This window comes from Typopeltis vanoorti, chromosome 6 (genome assembly GCF_054136105.1).
Source record: "Typopeltis vanoorti isolate ZY-2024b chromosome 6, IOZ_Tvanoo_1.0, whole genome shotgun sequence".
Taxonomy (NCBI): domain Eukaryota; kingdom Metazoa; phylum Arthropoda; class Arachnida; order Uropygi; family Thelyphonidae; genus Typopeltis; species Typopeltis vanoorti.
In genome coordinates this window covers 99,752,073-99,770,114 of record NC_143554.1, presented here as the reverse complement: position 1 = coordinate 99,770,114, position 18,042 = coordinate 99,752,073, and the positions used below count along the sequence as shown (strand labels likewise).

Here is an 18,042-nt window from a genome sequence, read left to right as displayed (position 1 = left end):
TTAGCTGGAATAAAATTTAATTATGTTATTCCATCATTTGGTTTAGACCAAAATATAACTTGTTCAGCTAAATCCAAAATTGCTAGTTCATCCTTTGTGTTTGGTATCCAGCTGGATACTTACTAACAAGCTATGCTATGTAAAGCAATCACTTAAGGATCAAAGCTAAATAACTTGGTGGAGACTGCCACATAACTTTTTGAGGGATGAGAACTGACTGGACTTCTCACCCAGTGTCTAATCTTTACCATCTCGTGCAGTCCATTAGTATCTAACCGGTATACTGAACAAATGAGGATGTGCTGGCAGTTTGGGATTTAGCCAGCCAAATTGTATTTTTTTGTTTTGACTTAAACCAAAACAGAGCAGTAGTACCACATGATGGAATTTCTTGCCAGCTGGGACATTGCCCCAAACAATTACCACCCCCCCCCCCCCCCACATACACACTGTTTTTATCAGGGAACCAGGCAAACAGTGAAAAGGCAGTTACCGACAAACTCCAACTCATCATCAGCAGAATTCAGTACAGGCATTATCAGTGTAAAAATTTGATGTAGCTTAATAATGCCAGAAAGCCTTACATCAATTTTTAAGTTAAAACTATTAATGTAAATAATCCCTATGGGAATTGTCCTTACTTGCTGCCCTAAGACAAATTCTAGAATGTGTTGAACTAAGGCAATACCTTGCCAACAGAAAACTGTATATGTTAGCTCTTTTTTTTTAAAAAAGAGCTAACATATACATTTTTTTTTTATTCTTTTTTAAAAAGAATCAAAGTCGGGAAGCTTTCAGAAGTAAGCTGCATACTGAAATATACAAATATTATTCAAGAAAAACTGGATTAGGTTGAAGACAAGAACAAAACTTTGAAGACTACAGATCCTAAAGAAAACCTTGATTCAGCCAGATCGGCATGTGGTTAAAAAAAAAAAAAAAAAAAAAAAAAGTAATTGTGAAATTACAGCCGAAATTTTAAATAATAAATACAAATAAGAACCCTATGGTGGACTCAGACCTGGAAAGAAGGCATATCAAAAGTCCCTGGCAAGTAAGAAAGCAGAGCAGTATGTAAAAGTACATGTACCGGCTACTGAATTAGAAACTTTTATTTTACATATAGGCATGAAACTCTCAATACTCGATCCTCTTCAATTCTCTGCACATAGTTCGGTGAGATATGGGTGAGGAACAGTCTTTGTTAAATGCTTTGGTCAGTTGCTGCACACAGGAAATTCTGTTTGCCTGCACAAGCCTTCTTAGATGATGGCAATCTTGTTCCTGACACTGGGCTTTTCATGGGCCACTGTGTCAAGAGTGTACTGTGAGTATATGGAATTGGGTAAAATCACAGCCGCCAGGGAAAACTGCCGTGGCGTACAACATGTCGATGACAGGGGACGGCATTGGCTAGCTCGGATGGTAACAGCAGATAGACGGGCCACAGTGCCCACAGATCACTTGCCAATTCAATGCTGGACAACAACGACATGAGCAGCCACACCATCCAGAACCATCTCCTTGCTATGGGGTACAGAAGCCACTGCCTGACTAGGGTACCTCTGCTCACGTCACAAGGTATAACGATTAGCATGGCACAGGAACACTGCCATTGGACCCTCGATGTCACCTGGACTGATGAGTCGAGGTACACGCCGATGGCAGGGTATGACTGCATCAGCAAGCACATGAAGTGATGGATCCCTCGTGCCAGCAGGGTACAGTTCAGGCTAGTGGTGGTGGTGGTATTCTCGTATGGGGACTGTTTACATGGGATGAAATGAGTCCCCTGGTACATCTACCATCGTCCCTCACCAGGGAACGATACAGGGACCTGCTGTCAGATCATGTCCGCCCATTTCTGCACCTACAGCACGCTGCAGGAGACCTATACCTACAGCAAGACAATGCACCGGCCTACTGCTCCCGAATTGTGGCAGTGGTTGGATGAACACTCCACGGATGTGAAGATGCTTGGCTGGAGCCTGAGGTCCCCTGACCTCAATCCTATTGAACACATCTGGGATGCTGTCGAGAGAGATCTATACGTGCCCTGGACCCTGCTCTGACCAATCTCCATGCATTGTGGAAGGCTGTGCAGCGGTCATGGATCAATTTGGCTCCCCAACGCTTCTAGTGCCTTGTGGAGTCCATGCCACGGCGCATCGCTGCCATCATCAGGGCGAAAGGGGATGCTACTCGCTACTAGGCAGGTATCTCTAATTCAACTGCTCACAAGTGTAAAGGGATGTGTATGTTTTTATAGCTGCATAAGATGCTCAAAAAAAAAGCTGTTCAAAACCCTACAATATGTTATGATGTGAGATATTATATGAAGCGATTTTTTAAAAAAATTTATATATAAGTCAACCTGGTTGGCCGAGCGGTTAGCTTATCCGCTCTCCAGCCAAAAGCAGATTCGAATCCCACTGTAGGCATGGATGTTTATGATTGTCTGTAAAAATAATAGTCGTGGTGGTGGTGGGCAGGAGATGGCATGGTACAGATAATGCAGTTTGCTGTAGTATGTGGATTTCAGTGGTGGAGTCACTGAGCTGTAGAGTGGATGCCCCCACCCCGATGAGTGTTTGGACTCCTTGGAAGTGTTGCGTAATAATAATATATCTGACTTACAACTTGTTAAAATTGTGAAGAAAATATTGAAAAAAGTGCCTACTTTTTGCAAGAACTTCCCCTTATCAGCAATGGCCTGTTCTCATATTCCATTCTCGACAATGTTTCTAATTCTTATCCTGTAAATCTTTTCTCTATGTGGCCCTTGGTCTTCATCTTTTCCTCTTTCCAGGGAGTAACTAATTCATAATTCTTAAGTCCTTGTTCTTCTCTTATTTTTTGGACATGTCCGTACCATTTCAAAGCATATGCATCCATTCTCTTTCTATTACCGGCTTTTCCACATTCATCTGTATTCAAATATATGCATTCTTCAGATGATCCATATAGGTGGGGCTCATACTTTGTCTGAAGTAACCCATATCCACAACTTCAACTCAATTCTTTTGGGCTGTTAGTGTAGGTCCAACACTTGCATCCATAGGTCATTATACTCGCTATAATCACCTGATACATCGGCTTCTTAATTGTTATATTAATGTGATTAGAAGTGCAGAAATGTTAATGGTGACCATATTGAAGATCTGACAAATATGATTAATTTGAAATAAAATTGTTGATAGTATCCTGTACACTCAGAAGAATTTGATGTAGAAGAATCAATAACTGTACTTTTACTATTATGCACATAATGTATTTTGTAATTTTTTTTTAATCATCGAAGGATTGAAGCATTCTTCATTCATTACAAAAGTAAGGGAGAAGTTCTTTATAAAATGTAAAATTATAAAGTGCTGTTTTGCTGAAATTTCAAGATTTCTTCAGTTATGTTATTCCTAATTTGATATTAGGTTTAATATCATTTGCCTTAAGGAGTCACAAATTCAACAGCCTTTCTTTATATCTAGTTTAGCATCATCTCCATCTCTTTGCATATTCTTCAATTTTAGTGATTTTTTTAAGTTGGTAATATAAACTAGGTATAACTTTAGTTATACCTAGTTTATACCATCCACTAAAGCACTCTTTGTGTAATTAATAATTTGTATAATTATGAATGAATTATGTAGAAATCACTAATATTTCATGATGAGTATTTCATCAGAGTGAACCACACAATGAGCTACTGAAGTTACATGAAGCAAGAAAGAAATAAGTAGAGGTTATGAAGTGCTTCTGTTCTGCTGCTCTACAGCCAGTCATTAGTACTATCAGGACCATAGGAACATTGGACTTAGTCATTAGCAACATGCTTAGCCAAAAGGCAAAAAGTAGAGCAAAGTTAGTTTCAAAATAATGTGCACGGCATAGAACAGTTTTAACAATAAAATTACGAAGTTTACTAATATTAAATTAAGATATTTGTATCTTGAAATTTCATAAGGAATCATATAGAAGAAAAACAATTATTTGCTGTGTGAACCTGGGAATAACCTTTCATCTCCCTTTAGTGAGCCTGACTTCAGGAGAGTTAATGTAGTAATAATAATAGTAATATATATATATATTATGTATATACAGGAAGGGGTAAATTTATAATGTATTTAAATGAGATTGGTTCCTTCAGTATGAATTCCACATATGACTTTTCCACCTGCTTCATTTATTTCATTAAACAAGGACTTTGCCTTGTCCATTATTGCTGCTTGAGTTACAAGAATGTTGTTTTTATTCATATCATCAATCCTTCTTATTGTGCTATCTTCTATCGAAGGTCAGCGACCATCTTGGCGAACAAACTGCGCTCTTGTGCTAATCTGAGCAGTTGTGCACTGCTCTTTCCTGTCCACGTCTTGATGTTGTCAAACCATGATATTCTTTTTCTTCCTGTACTTCCTTTGCCACCAATTCTTCCTATCAAAATAGTTTGTAGAAGTTGGTATTTGCTGTTTCTCATAATGTGGCCAAGATATGATGTTTTTCATTTCTTGATTATTTGTACAAGACGTTTAGCTTTGCCAATGGATTTTAAGACATCTTCATTGGTAATTTTTTCTGTCCATGATATCTTTAGCATTCTTCTGTATAGCCACATCTCAAAGGCTTCGGTTTTCTTGATGGTTGTCGCCTTCAATGTCCATGTTTCAACTCCATAGAGCAGAATAGACCACACGTGGCATTTCAGCATTCGGCATCTGACTTCCATGTTTAGGTCTTTATTGCAGAATAGTGTTCTCATTTTCATGAAGGAATGCCGTGCAACTTCAATCCTTGTCTTTATATCTATTTCTGGATCCCACCGTTCATTAAACCAGCAACCAAGATATTTATATCTTGACACTTGATCAATATTTTTCCCATTGAGTGTCAGTTTCATTGATGAGGCTGGATGTTTGCTGATGATCATGTATTTTGTCTTGTTGATGTTTATATTTATTCCCATTCTTTGGCTTTCTATGTATACTCTGTCAATGAGTTTTTGGAGATCCATAATATTATCTGCAATTAGCACGGTGTCATCTGCATATCGAAGGTTGTTAACAATCTTTCCATTTATTGTGATTCCCTCTGAACATTCTTCCAATGCTTTTTTAAAGATTACCTCTGCATATATGTTGAACAGGAGTGGTTAGAGCACACATCCTTGTCTCACTCCTCTTTTGATGTTACTATCACTGGTGGTAATGTTGTCTAATTGAACGGTAGCTGACTGATTCCAATACAGATTTGTTATTAGTCTTATGTCTTGTTCGTCTAGCCTTATTTGTTGAAGGACTTCTATTAAGTTAGTGTGTCTGACTTTGTCGAATACTTTTTCAAAATCTATGAAACACATAAAGACAGATTTCTGTTTTTCTATGCATTTTTGTATCAATATTTGGGTACAGAAAAGGGCCTCTCTAGTACCAAAACCATTCTGAAAGCCGAATTGTGTTTCACTTAGAGTTTCTTCACTTTTTCTATAAATACGATTCTGAATTACTTTCAAAAATATTTTTAATGTTTGGCTCATTAGACTAATAAGTTGGAAGTCACCACAGGAATTCCCTTTGGGTTTCCTTGGGACAGTGATAAATGTAGATTTGAGCCAATCTGATGGAAATTCATCACTTTCATATATTTTATTAAATAGTTTTTCAAGAAGTTTGATGTTATCTGGTTCTATTAATTTTAAAAATTCTGTTTGCACACCATCTGGTCCACTGGCTTTTCCTGTTTTACTTGTTCGTATAGCATTCTCTATTTCGCATTTCATGATTGCTGGTCCTTGAATGTTATCTTTTATATTTATAGGCTTCTGTCTAGTATCATTGAAAAGTTCTATTACATATTTTATCCAAATCTGTGCTTTATTCTCTTCTTCTAGAACTATTTTTCCATTTTCATCTCTTAGAGACACTATTTGCTTTTTCCTCAGTTTTCCAGAAATTTCGTTGATTTTCTTATACAGATTGAAATTATCATGTTTCTTCTGAAGCAGTTCAATTTCAGTACATAAATTTTTCATCCAATTTTCCTTGGCTTCTTTTATTTTTTTCTTGATGATGTTATGTGTTTCTGTATACCTGGCAAGGTCTTTGTTTTTGTACATTCTTCTTGTATCAATAAGAGAAAGAATCTCATCTGTCATCCATTCCTGTTGTTTTATATTATTCACATAACCTACTTCTTCAATACTTGTTGTTACGATGGCATTCTTTAAGCTATTCCAAAGAGATTCCACACTTTTATTTTCTTCTATGTTAATCTGTTGTAATCTCAGGTTAAGCTGTGTCTTGGCACTTTTATTTATGTTCGGGTCTTTCAGTTTTTCTGCATCAATTTTCTTTTTCTTCTTTTGTGATTTTTTAGCTGATTTTAATCTAAGACATACTTCTGCAACTATGGGATTGTGGTCTGATAAGATATCTGCTCCAGGATAAGTCTTTGCACTCTTTATACTACTGTGGAATCTTTTATTTATCAGTATATAATCAATTTGATTTCTGACAATGTTATATTGGTTATCTTGAGGCGATTTCCAAGTGTACAGTCTTCTGGGTGGAAGTTTAAATCAGGTATTTGCTATTGTTAGATCTTCTTCCTGACAGAACTGGACTAGGCGATCTCCTCTGTCGTTTCTGGTGCCTAAGCCATGTTCGCCAACAATTTCTCCATCCCCCCCCCCTCTTCCCACTTTTGCATTGAAGTCACCCATCACTATGTTTATATCATGTTTCTTTGTTAGGTTTTTAATCTCTTTTAGGTGTTCATAAAACTCTTCAACATCTTCTTCACTTTTGTCAGATGTGGGTGCATAAGCTTGGATGATATTTATATTAACGGAGTTTCCCTTAAGTTGTAACAGCATTATCCTTTCAGAAAATGGAATCCAATTTATTGCTGATTTATTGATTTCTTCATCTACTATTATAGCTACACCATGTCGATGTTTGTTCTCATCATTCCCAGAGTAATACATTGTCGTATTATCTTGTTGACACTTTCCAGATCCTGGCCATCTTGTCTCGCAAATTCCCAAAATCCGGATGCCCAGCCTCTTCATTTCTCTTGTGGCATTTCTTAATTTGCCAGCTTCATACAGAGTTCTGACATTCCAAGTTGCAATTTTAAAAGTGGACACCATTTTGAGCCCGGAGATTCTTCGCACCCCTGTCCCATTTAAGGGACGCCGGGAACTTGGGGCCAATTGTAAGGGTTTGCTCGCCATGGTGGTTGTTCTGGAGATAAGGTAGAGCAGTAGTTTCTCCGTTTGCTTTCTGCTCTGCAGTATTACAGACGTACACAATATAATCATATTGCCATCTGCAAATCTCTGATCACAAGCTTTTCCGTCATCATTTGGCTTCAACCTTGTGTCAGTACTGACAATGATGCTTCCCAATGGTGCTTATTTAATGGCGGCACTACTCGCCATGTCACCGAGTTGTCATTGGGCTTTGTGAGGTTTTAAGTGAAACAGAGTTGCCACTTCTGCTCCCCCACGTCCTGATCGCTCAGTCGCTGTTGGTCCACGGCTGCTTATTCGCCAGATTGCTCTGCTTATATCACAGCTAGCCTCCATATCTGAATTGGATTGGGGATTCCAAAATCAACTGTACACCACATTTTGACCGAGAGTTTGGGCCTTCGTAAATTGAATTCGCGATTTGTTCTCCACAAGTTTACCGACGACCAAAAAATGTATCGAATTGAACATTGCAAGGACCTCATTAAAACCCACTCGTAAGGACTCATACTTCCTTGAAACAATCGTTACTGATGAAATGTGGTGTTTTGAGTATGAGCCTGAAACAGAGTGCTGAGTAGAGACCACCAGAAGAGGAGCATCCAAAAAAAAAAAAAAGTCGTTTGGAGAAGTCAAAAGTAAAGACAATGTTGGTTTGTTTCTATGATTCCAAGGGGCATTATCCACAAAGAATTCATTCTGCCTGTCCAAACGGTCAATGGTGAGTTTTATCTTGAAGTTTTGAAGCAATTGATAGTGAGAATTCGTCGCATATGGCATGAATATCATGATGCAGGCAGCTGGTCGCTTTGCACGATAATGCACCATCTCATCGTTCAAACATTGTGGGACAGTTTGTGAGAAAAAACCAAGTTTGTGTGTTGGATCACTCACGTATTCACCTGATTTAGTACCCTGTGACTTCTTTCTCTTCCCCAACTTCATTTGCCGATGAAAGGAAAGCGATACAACACCATTGAATACGTTCAAGTGGCAGTAACCACGATTCTCAACAGTATCCCAAAAACTGATATATTTAACTCATTTAACGAATTAATTGACTGCCAAATGCTGTATCGAAGCTGAGGGAGAGTATGTTTGATTAAAATAAATGATTTGAGTAATTATAATTGGCCTGTGTTTTATGTTCTATCAAAAGTTTAGTTTCTTTTTGGACGGAGGGTGTAATTTACTAGTCGGGCCAAAATAGAGTAGGTTGCAAGAGCATGAGATCTGATATGCCCCCTGGGTGAACCAAGTACAGGTTTCTTTTTAGAAGGTAGGAAATCTTATTGATTGATTCTAAGGCAGTCTGAAATTCAAATTTTTTTAGGACTTTTAAGTTAACTTTCCATGATGTGTTGAATGGCAATTCTCTTGATATCAGATGAATGGGCTATTGATAGGAGATTAATTGTCAGAGATGCATTGTAATTTGGATGGAATATACCTGTTCAGACTCGTTTGTTTTTATCGCTTGTAATTCTTTTGTGTATCCTTGCAGGAAGAGATGATATGTGCCCTGTGGGCACATATCATCATCATCATCAGCATAGTCTTGACTATGCTGATTTTTTGCAAAGGATAGGACATAGTCCTGGAGAATGTGTCTTTTGATGAACATAGATTTATTATATACTGAAAAGCTGAAAGTACCATCTACTTCCCTTTTTACCAGAGAATCCAGGAGAGGAAGGACTCCATTATTTTCCTTTTCTGGTATAAATTTATTTCTGGGGGAAAGGTTGATTTTGTGTAAGATACTAATTCTCCCTTTGTGTATAATGAAATAGCAAATGCATTGTCAATGTAACAAAACCAAGTGGAGGGACAAGGAGTGATAATAGTGAAGAGATGTCTCTTCAAGTAATTTGACATAAGTTTGACAAGGGCCCATGGCACAACCTGCTTATGTAAATTCCATTACCAGGAAAAGTATCCAGAATGTCTAGCAAAATCAAGTAATTAGAGAATATCAGCTGGAAAATCCTTAAGAGAGTAGTTGAACTGTTATATCTATTGGAACGTTGAAGAGATAAACCATGTCAAATCTCACCATGATATCAGGGCAGCGAAGGTGGAGATCTTTCACATTTAGTAATGAAATCTGCAGTATTTATGTAGGCAGACAGTTTTCCTGTTCTACTGGAGAGTTGGGTAGATACTTGTTTTATGTATTTTTGGCATACAATATAGTGTGGACATTCTAGCATGAAAAAATGAACTTTGACAGTGTCATTATCTATTGAGTTTGTGCTGTCTAGCAACTGATTTAACTTGTTACTTGGTGAGATAGGTTCTTTTTGTAAGTAGACAGATCTCAGAGCAGAATGTTGATCTTATGTTTATATTCCTTTGATCCCTGTGAATTTATAATAAAGTCGCCTGTATTTTGAATATCTTTGGTCAAACAAATATGGTTCCATCTGAATTTTTCCTGTTTTTTTTTTTTTTTTTTTTTTTTTTTGAAGAATGAAGCAACCCCCCCCCTAGCTGTGTGTGGGGGGGTTGCTTCATTGTGATGTGTTATCCTATATCAATAGTCAAGTTCCATCTGAATTTTTCCTGTTTTTTTTTTTTTTTTTTTTTTTTTTTTTTGTTGAAGAATGAAGCAACCCCCCCCCCTAGCTGTGTGTGGGGGGGTTGCTTCATTGTGATGTGTTATCCTATATCAATAGTCAACTCTCATATAACCAACAACTTTATAGCATATTCACTCACTAAAACAGACCTCTAGAAAACCTCTTTAAAAAAATTACTTTTGTCTTTTTGCATCTGATGATGCTCTTGAAACATCAAAATATAAATGAAAATTTCTAATAAAGTTCTTATTTCTTTATTAGCAATTTTGCTCATCACTACATCTCTTTAACTCAAGGTATATCAGGTATCAAAAGGTCAAATAATTTTTTTTTTTCTTGCGAGCATTGATATTTTTAGAACAGGCCATGATATATAAAAAATAAAATATCGACTAGGATGTAGTATGTTATGGAACAGAAAAACACTACTTTTAGGATCACAGATTGGGTAACCCACTTGTGATTTACCTTGTTTACTGGTAAACACTAGTGGGGATATTGGAATGATTGTGTTAAAATGAAGGGGGTAAAAGAATTCAATACTTAATATTGTGAAGTAAATTTATAGTAAAGAACATTTCTACATTTTTATTTTCAGCTAGATTCGGCCTATGGAAGTGAAAATAGCCTACGTCGACATGGGTCAGCAGTTTCTCTAGGTTCAACTAGCTTGTCAGGAACTAGTGTTTCATCTTATAAGAAATCTCGAGGCCTTAGAGAAAAATTAGCTGAAATGGAAACGTTTCGTGATATTCTTTGCCGACAAATTGACACACTCCAAAGCTATTTTGATGTCTGTGCTGAACTATCAGTAGCAAATGAGGAAAAAGATAGTGATACTCACAGTAAGTGTAAGGTATTCTAACATTTTAAATGCAAAATTGTTTCCAGTATAACTTTCATTTTTTTATGCACTATTTTTTATAGCAATCCCACCAACATAAAGTTGAGGACCTAAAATATATTGAATATCATTGAATGAAAAAGAATTCAGTTGATAAGACCAAAACTGTTAATGCTGTTTAATAATTTTTGATGTGATACATCCATTCTATGCTTGAAGACAGCTGTGGTAAGGAAGAAATCTAGTTAGTATTGCAAGTTTGAACTGTGCTGAAAATATATAACTGATTTAGTGTTCAAGTTTTGAGAATAAAGATATAAAGTTAAATAAATAATTTTCCATAAAGGTAGCTATAGAAAAAGTAAATGACTGGCTTGAAATTCCTAATGCTTGTTTGATTAAAAAATAAAACTAAGAAATTTCATTCTCCTTGTCTTTTTGTGTTCAAATTTCCATAGTTGCAATGGTTTATGTTGAAGTTTCTGGGACAAAAAAACAACAACCTCTTAATGGAATCTTTTTTAACAGAACCCAGAATTTTATGTTCTAGGTGTTGTCAACTAAATCTCAAATTATTCTGAGAATTATTAGTTTATTGACAAAAGTGCATGTGCTCTTAAGTGATTGATGGAAATAATCATCTAAATTTATATAAACAATTTCCATATGAACCATTCAGTCTGCTTGATCACGCGAACATTTATGTAGAAAATAACGACCATGACTGTTACACAAAAAGCTGATAACTATTTTTAAAAAAAAAGCTGCTCAACACTATTGTCAAATGTTTAATATTGCTAGATGACTTAGTTTTAATGATCTTGAACTGGATCTAAAATGTTGCAGCAATGTATTTCCTTATGGAAAATATAGGAAATTTTAATAAATCAGTAAAATTAACTACTAATGAATTTGATAAGTTTAGATTGAACAAATATATTTTACCTTGACACCCTGGGGATTAATTAGGTCCAACACTTGTGGTTATGCTGGTATAGTGTGCAGGGTAGCTGTTTGTTCCACTTAAGAGGACATTTATTGCTTGCCAGATAGTGGGCATCCATGTGTGACTTGATGGTGGGTATGGATCTTTAATGTCGAACACACACACAAAAAAAAAAAAAAAAACCTTGAACATGAATTCTTCATCCAACTTTTTTCAGGAACCCCCAGAAGGTCCCAACCAAGTATACCAATAGTACCTTAGATGCATCCTTTAATTACAGAAGTAAATGTGATACCAATATAAATTATTATTATTATTGTTGAACCCTCCATGGAATCAGCTGACTCATCACGGGAGGTTTATTCAATTGACATATTTATCATACTGAATTTTAAAATCTTAACACTCTTTGCATTAACAACACATTCTGGTAATGTGTTGTTAATGCAACGCCATCAACAACAACTTCACACACACACGCACATTCCTCTTCACCACACCCTTATATAACTTACAGGAATGGCCTCTGGTTTTTCCACTCCCACCTTCTACTTTTTTTATAATCCCATCTGGATTAATCCAATAAAATTCTCTCACTAACTTAAATGTCTCCATCATATCACCTCTTTTCCTCCTTTCCACCAAACTCTGCGCAACCCACATTTCTTCAACCCCTCTCTCTCTCTCTCCATAGCCAGAATTCCAAACTCCTGATATTGTCTTAGTCACTCGTCTCTGGATCCTCTCCAATGGTTCCACGTCCCACTGAAAACCAGATGACCAAATTTGAGCACAGTAGTCCAAGTGTGGTCTGAACAGTGCTTTATATAGTAGCACAACCACTTCCTTATCCCTACATGTTAGAGTACTTCTTATCATAGCAGCACTATGATGTGCAGGCTTTGCAACACTTTGCAATATGCCCTCTAAACCTCAGTCTACTGCAACCATCACTCCCAAATCTTGAATCTCATCCATTCCCTTCTTGTTATTATACTGCAGGAAATGGATGAGATTTTAATATTTAAAAACTATAACCCGACTCCTTTGTCCAAGTCAAAAGTTCATCAAATCTTCCTGAAGGTAATTAACACCAGCAATGCTACTTGTAAATTCTTCCCAACTTTGCATCATCATCAAACAACTGAAGATTCTCAGTCAGTTCACATGATATGTCATTTATGAACAAGTTAAACAGCAGGGACCCCAAGAACAGAACCTTGGGGCATGCCACTGGTTACACTCCTTTTTTTGAGACTGCTCCATCACACACACACACACACACACACACACACACACACACACACAACTTGCTTTTATCGTTCAGAGAGCCAATCTATCTGACCAATATATTATCTATTCTCATCTCTGCGGCTTGTACACCAACTTATCATTTGGTAATCTATCAACAGCTTTTACAAAGTCCAAGGATATCACTGTATATGATTCTTCCTTAATTTATCACACTTGTTACCTTATCATAAAATACAAGGAAATTGCTAAAACAAGACCTATCCTTTACAAATTTATGCTATCCATCAACCTAATCCTGTATTCTATTCCTAACCAATCTCTCCAACATTTTGACTACAACCACAGTTATGCAGACTGGTCTCTAATTGGAAACTTCTGTCCTAGAACGATGCTTGTGGAGTGGTACTATTTTGCCTTCTTTCCACTCCTTACTAACCCTACCTACTGCAAGACTTTCATTAAACAACCGTGTCAAGGGCATAGCTAGCTGTTGTGCACATTCTTTGAGAATATATCATCACATATTCTCAAAGAATGTGCACATATTCTCAAAGAATGTTGTGCACATTCTTTGAGAATATGTGATGATATGTCATCCATTCCAACAGCCTTATTATCATCCAACCCAATCAACACCTGATATACCTTTTGATTCTTTCACTTCCAATCCTCCTAATACTTGTCTCCCTTCTACATTTATACCAGTATGATATACTTGTACACTAATAAAGTGCTCATTTAATAATTCCACAATATCCTTTGCAACTGTCATTCTACTGCCATGGCCATCCACCATTGTCAACTTGCCATAATTATTCTTGCTCTTGCTTGCCATATATAGCAGAAAAATTCCCTTCAGTTAACCTTGGCCTGACCGGCCAGTCTCTCATACTGCATGTTTTCTGTTACCATGCTCATCACCTTCCTAGCCTGCACTTTTTACTTCTCATTGATTTATCACCATTGATCCATTATTTCTCATCACCAACTGTCTTGTACCTCCTCCATAGCATTATCTTTTCCATCACAGCTTGCTTGATTTCATTGTTCATCCATTTCACTTCTACTTTGTTTAATCACTTAACCCCTTGGTATGCAATTATACATTGCTTATGTGAGATACTGCCTTATGAATTTCCATGCGCTGTCAGCATCTTTTCTACTCAGCTCATTTACCCAATGTACTGATGCTAATTGACTACAGAGCTTTCAATAATCACCAGCTTTATACGTACATCCATTTTTGGGCAGTAATCCTTGCACCACTTCCCAAACAAGTACCTCATGATCACTCTTGCCAACCAGCAGCAGTGTTATACCTCATTAACAACTACATATTGTGAAGTTATTACCAAATCCAAAGATTAAAGCCTCTAGTTGCTTCAGTCTTGCATGAGACTGAAGCTTGAGAAACGGTTGAGAAGAATTGTGGAAGAAAAGCTTGGTGAAGAACAAGCTGGATTCAGGCCAAATAGAGGCTGTCAGGGTCAGATCTTCACTTTACAACAAATAGTCGAGAAAGCATGGGAATATAACAGAGATTTGTATTTAAGTTTTGTCGATTTGGAAAAGGCATATGACAAGGTGCCAAGAGAGAAGCTATTCAATACGCTACAGTTATATGGTGTCAATGGGACATTATATCGAGCAATATTTAGGCTTTATTTGAGTTGTAAGTCGGCAGTTAGAATTGAAGGAAGTACAGGAAGATGGTTTAATGTTAAATCTGGTGTTAGACAAGGATGTACATTATCTATATGGATCACATTATGAAGGAATGTGGTATTAAACCTGATATCAAAATTGGAGATGTTAATGTCAGCTCTTTGCTTTATGCGGATGATGTTATTCTTCTAAATAAATCCGCTACAAGTCTGCAAGATTCTGACTAAATTGAATAACTGTTGTAATAGATATGGTATGAAGGTCAGCAATAAAAAGACAATGAAAATAGGCAGAATCATTGAAAATGTCAACTGTGTTGTGAATGGAGAACCTGTGGAACAAGTGAAACATTTCAGCTACTTAGGCACGATTTTTACTGAAGATGGTAAATTAAATATAGAAATAGACAACAGAATCAGCAAAGTTGGTATGGTGGGAAATCAATTGAATAAATTCATATGGAATAAGAGAGAAATTAGTCGGAACACTAAATTAGCTGTATACAAGACAGTGTTCAAACCAGTTTTAACTTATGGATCTGAGAGCTGGGTCAGAAGTAAAATACTTGACCAAAGACTAGAGACCACAGATATGAGAGTCCTGAGAAAGATTATAGGCGTGAACAGATGGCATCAATGGCAATATCATATTAAAAACCAGGATATTAGGAAAGAACTTGATATTGTCAACATCCAGGAATGCGTTAGCAGAGCTAATCTCAGGTGGTATGGTCACTTAAACAGAATGGGCGAAGAAAGATTAGCAAAACAAGTATTCTTTGCCAGGTTTGCAGCAAAACGATCCAGAGGAAGACCAAGATATAGGTGGATTGATACGGTACAAAGTGCCTTAGACGATAGAAATATAAGATCTGATAATGTTGGAGTCTTGACAAGTAACAGACTGATTTGGAGGAAAATAGTAGATAGGAAGTTAGTAATGATGTAATTTTTTTCATGTAGTACTATCATATCCTGTACACCCCTTGAGGGTACATGGCAGGAATTTGATAATGATGAGTTGCTTCATTCACATGCTGCTTAAGATATATATCTCTCAGAAATTCAACAAACTCACTTTTTTTATTCCCATACACTACCTCCTCCTTCCATTCTATATTCCTATAATTAAAGTCTCCCATCAGAATCATCTTCTTTTTATGTGCCCAACCAGTTTGCCTAAACATTTCTCGATTAGTATTCTCTACATTTCCCTGGCCTATAACAGCATCTTATCAGATATACTAGCCTGTTAATTTCAACTTCACACCACAAAGATTCAGAATCTGTGCACGTACTATCAACTTCCACACTTCGTAGAGACAATTCCTCTGCAATCATTAACAGCATTCCCCTTCCTCTTTTCACATTCCTATCCGGAAAAATATATCCTTCCATTTATATTCCCGACATCACATCCTCCTCAGACAACCAAGTTTCACTTATTCCAATTATCTTTGGGGATACTGACTCAATCAGTGCATCAAACTCGCCCCTCTTTTGAATACTCCTTACATTTGTGTGCAAACATAACAATTCCTGTGTCTTTGAAGCCATTCTACCAGCACCAACATTCCCCATCCTAGCTGCTATACCACACCTCTCTGTGGTCAGACCACTCCCATTTCCCTGATCCGAACTTAGATTTCCATTCCTACCTGTCTCATCTTCACCTTTATGCATTTCATCACCTTGTGCTGCTGCAACCACATCTTCAATCTCATATCCATCTAAGTGGCTGGTATGTGTCTTTGTTACTGTGTGTACTGCTGTAACCTTTGATTTGGTGCAGTATGACCTTTGCTGTCCTTGCACCAATAAATCAATCAACCAACCAATCCTTATCAGTGATAAAAATTTATGCTGTATAGTGCAATGTTAATGAACTTCTCCCTTCTCTTCACCACAACATATAGAATATTACAAAATATTCAAGATCTATCAATAGTATTGTGTATTGGTACATAAAAGTTGGTTAAGAGAATGAATTAAAAGGTGCAATGAAGAGCCATTTATTATGCAAATTGTCCAGAGGAAATGAACTTTTCCAGGATATCGATACAAAATTAATAACGGAAAAAACTCATGTACAAAGATTATTTAATAGTATAATTTTTGCCTGTGTGTCACAGGCATCTTCAGTACATTAAGCTCAAATTAAACAATAACTGACAATTCCAAAAAGCGCCACCTAAGTAGCTGTTGTAAGATAACTAAAAAGGTCAATAACTTTCCTTTAAAAAAAAAAAAAAATCAATACAATAAAAAGTTAGGAAAGATGAGCTGATTTGTAAAGTACTCTCTCTCATAAAGGGGATAGACGTAAGCCGTCGGATCTGTTTAAGTTAGGAAAATGAAGTAGAGTTTCACATCTTTCTTTATAAAGACGTTCCATGAGAAACTGACTTTTGTGAAGAACTTTTGTCTTTCTCCAATGAACTCTGTGTCTGGTGAAGATGGCATGTTCTGCAAGTCCAGACTTTTCAGGTTTAAAGTATTCAATATAAGATTGGTGTTCTTCTAGCCGAATAGAGGCAGATCTTCCCGTTTGTCCGAAATAAGATAATCCACAAGAGCACAGAATCTGGTAGACACCTGGATGATTAAGATGTGGAAGCTTGTCCTTAGGAGAAGTGAGAAAGGTTGAGATTTTTTTTTTTTTAAACGGTCGAAAGGCAACAAAAATATTCAGTGGTTTTAAAACTTTTGCTATACGTTCACTGATGCCTTGTACATAAGGGATAGTAATGTGCGTTGTTTCTTCTGTGTTTGAAGAGGAATACATATTAAAACTACTCAAAGTCTTTTAATGAAGCAATTCTTATAACCATTCTTTTTCCGTAGGAATAGGGGGAAAAAAAAGTCGCATGGAGTGAGATCAGGCTAGGGGAGGATGGAGAATAACTGCCATGTTGTTTTTCGTCAAGAACTGTTGGAAAGACTGGGCTGTGTGGGCTTGGTCATTGTCATGGTGAAGCAACCAATCTTCACTACACCACATTTCTGGCCACTTTCATTGCACACTCTCTGTTCCTTGTGGTCAGCCATCACAAAATCGCCAAACTTGCTTATAAGCCTAACAAAAAAGTAACCAGAACAATGAACCAGTTCACACAGGATGATGATGCCACTTACCAGACTGGCACGGAAAACTGGACACTCTCAATGCCTAGCACCATCATCCATAACTAGAAAATACATGCATGCTAAGTTCAGATTCTGGTTATTTTTGGGTACCCTCTTGTATTTGGTTTGACTCAGCATTGCATTATTAAACAGTGTGAAATTTTATGGTTTGTGTGAATTCATTGAGACTTTGCTAACACGTGGTACACATACTCCCAATGAACAGAACTGAATGCACGAGACACTAAATCTGCATTCTAGACCACTGTTACACATTTATTGTCACCACTATTGTTTTGACTGAGAAATTTTTTTCTAAATGCTCAACAAAAGTTTGGAAAGAAATAGGATAATGTAGTAAGTCCCATAACTAACAGAGA

At 36.8% G+C, this 18,042-nt stretch overlaps 1 protein-coding gene across 1 annotated transcript in view; it reads left to right on the top strand.

Annotated features, from left to right (window-relative positions):
- The window catches only part of cert (ceramide transfer protein), a 210,772-nt gene that overhangs the window by 47,436 nt on the left and 145,294 nt on the right, over positions 1-18,042 (top strand). Inside the window, exon 3 of the mRNA XM_090395057.1 lies at positions 10,427-10,673. Coding sequence (XP_090251183.1) covers positions 10,427-10,673 — 247 coding nt within the window. The remainder of the gene's footprint in view (positions 1-10,426; positions 10,674-18,042) is intronic.